The sequence below is a fragment of the Plasmodium reichenowi genome, chromosome 5 (assembly GCF_001601855.1).
Source record: "Plasmodium reichenowi strain SY57 chromosome 5, whole genome shotgun sequence".
NCBI classification, from domain to species: Eukaryota; Apicomplexa; class Aconoidasida; order Haemosporida; family Plasmodiidae; genus Plasmodium; species Plasmodium reichenowi.
Window position 1 is genome coordinate 961,033 of NC_033650.1, and position 2,165 is coordinate 963,197.

The 2,165-nt window shown below is 17.6% G+C and overlaps 2 protein-coding genes across 3 annotated transcripts in view; both read left to right on the forward strand.

Annotated features, from left to right (window-relative positions):
* PRSY57_0528500 (hypothetical protein) overlaps positions 1–812 on the forward strand; it is a gene marked incomplete at both ends in the record, with an annotated part of 6,585 nt that extends 5,773 nt beyond the window's left edge. For both annotated transcript variants that reach the window (XM_012906351.2, XM_020114571.1), the window contains 2 exons: positions 211–309; positions 396–812. In XM_012906351.2, the coding sequence (XP_012761805.2) occupies positions 211–309; positions 396–812 (516 nt within the window). The remainder of the gene's footprint in view (positions 1–210; positions 310–395) is intronic.
* A 1,239-nt stretch (positions 813–2,051) lies between these two features.
* The window catches only part of PRSY57_0528600 (cell cycle regulator protein, putative), a gene marked incomplete at both ends in the record, with an annotated part of 1,133 nt that continues 1,019 nt past the window's right edge, over positions 2,052–2,165 (forward strand). Inside the window, one exon of the mRNA XM_020114572.1 lies at positions 2,052–2,129. Within this exon, the coding sequence (XP_019970749.1) occupies positions 2,052–2,129 (78 nt within the window).

A 2,165-nucleotide genomic window follows, 5' to 3' on the forward strand; every position in this document is an offset into this window, starting at 1 on the left:
AAAAAAAAAAAAAAAAAAAAAAAAAAAAAATTATGTAACATATAAATGGATGGATATGTGAATGTATAAACCTTTGTGTTTATTATGAATATATCTATTTTATATGAAAAAAATTGAAGCTGCAGGAAATTATATTATTCTATATATATATATATATATATATATATATTTATGTATGTATGTATGTATTTATTTTTTTCCCTTTTGAAGGATATAAAATGGGATATGGATTTGGAATATTCAATTAACCAAATTAGAGAAGAATGGAAAAATGAAAACAAACAAAATAAAAAAATTATACAAAAAAAGGTAATACAAATGATAAGAAATATATATATATATATATATAAACCATTACATATCTCATATATTAATATATTCATAATTTTTTGTAGATTATTGAGGGTATTAAACACCGCGTTGGGTTATTAGATTATCTGAACAAAGTAGAAATAAACTTGAACGCCTTTGCAAAAATTATTGAAGGGAGAATGATATCAAATGATGACGTAAAAAGTCAATTATTATCTATACAAGATATGAGTGAAGAAGGGTTACTTTCGAAGCTTTTAGAAAATTTGAAATGTAATAAAATGGATATAAATGCTGAATCTTTTAAAACACCAACTTCTTTTTTTGTTTCTCATCACTTACCTATGACAGTATGTTCATATAGTGATCATTCAAATATTGATGAATTAAAGGATATGAATGAAACTAATAGTAATGCTGATATTAAAGACGATGAAAAAAAAATGACTGATGAAAATGATGCCATAGATACTCAAAATAAAAATGAACACAACGACTAATTGTGTATCACACTATGTTTATCTTTAAGAATTTTATATATTACAAAAGTGTTCTTGTTATACACATATATATATATATATATATATATATATATATATATATATGTATATATATTTGGAAGCTTATATGGTTACATTCACTGTGTAATTTTTTTTTCTTCTTCTTTCTATAATATTATATATATATTATATATATATATATATATATATATATATATATATATATTATGGTCCTATATTTTTGTATCGTGTTGTATTTTTTGTAATTTTTTTGCATCTTTTTTAAAAATAATATTTATTTTATTATATATTTAATTTATTTTATAATTTTTTTTTTTTTTTTTTTCATACTTTTTAATTCTTATATTTTTAGTGTGCCAATTCTTTCTTTCTTTCTCTCTTTCTTTCTCTCTTTCTTTCTTATTTATATATATTTTTTTTTCTCATGGAAAATAAAAAAAATTAAAATATTATATCACATATATTGTAATAACTTTCAAGTTTTGAATAACTTTTTTTTATATATTTTTATAACATATAAGAAAATTTGAAAAAAAAAAAGTTTTAAAAGGTTATAATTCATATATCATGTTTTCACAAATGAATAGAATATTAATATATATATTATAGGGTGAAGGAGAAAAACATTATGCTTAAAGGAATATTAAAAAGAAATATTATTATATATATATATATATATATATAAGTATTTATATATGTTTTTATTTTTTTTTTGTATTATTTAATAAATAGAATATTATATTATATTATATATATAATCAAATAATTCATGGGTAAAAAATTATTTGAAGGATAAAAATGAAATCTTCAGAATAAAATATCTAGGTAAAACATATATTTATATATATATATATATATAGTATCCATTAGCCTAATATCTTTTTTTAATATTTTTAACTTTATATAATATATATTATATAATAAAATACTATATATTTTGTATGTATTTGATATATTTATTTATTTTTATTTTCTGTATTATGATATGCATATTATTTGAAATATAATATACCAAAATTTTGTTTTTTTTTTAATCATCTGATTTGCTTTTTAATATAATTTAAAAAGAGAGAAAATAAGAAATTATGTTCTATAAGTACATATATTTTATATATGTTTAAATATTATATGCTCTTAAGAACGTTTGGAAAAAAAAAAAAAATAAAATATATATATTTATATATATATATATAACAAAAGATATAATATTATGAGACGATGAAAAGTTTTTCTGTTGAAAATATTTCATCTCAGAATTTGATGAAATCATCAGTTCAAAGGAGTATAAAAGCAACGGTATATTTCTTTTGTTTTCTTTTTTTTATGAAATAA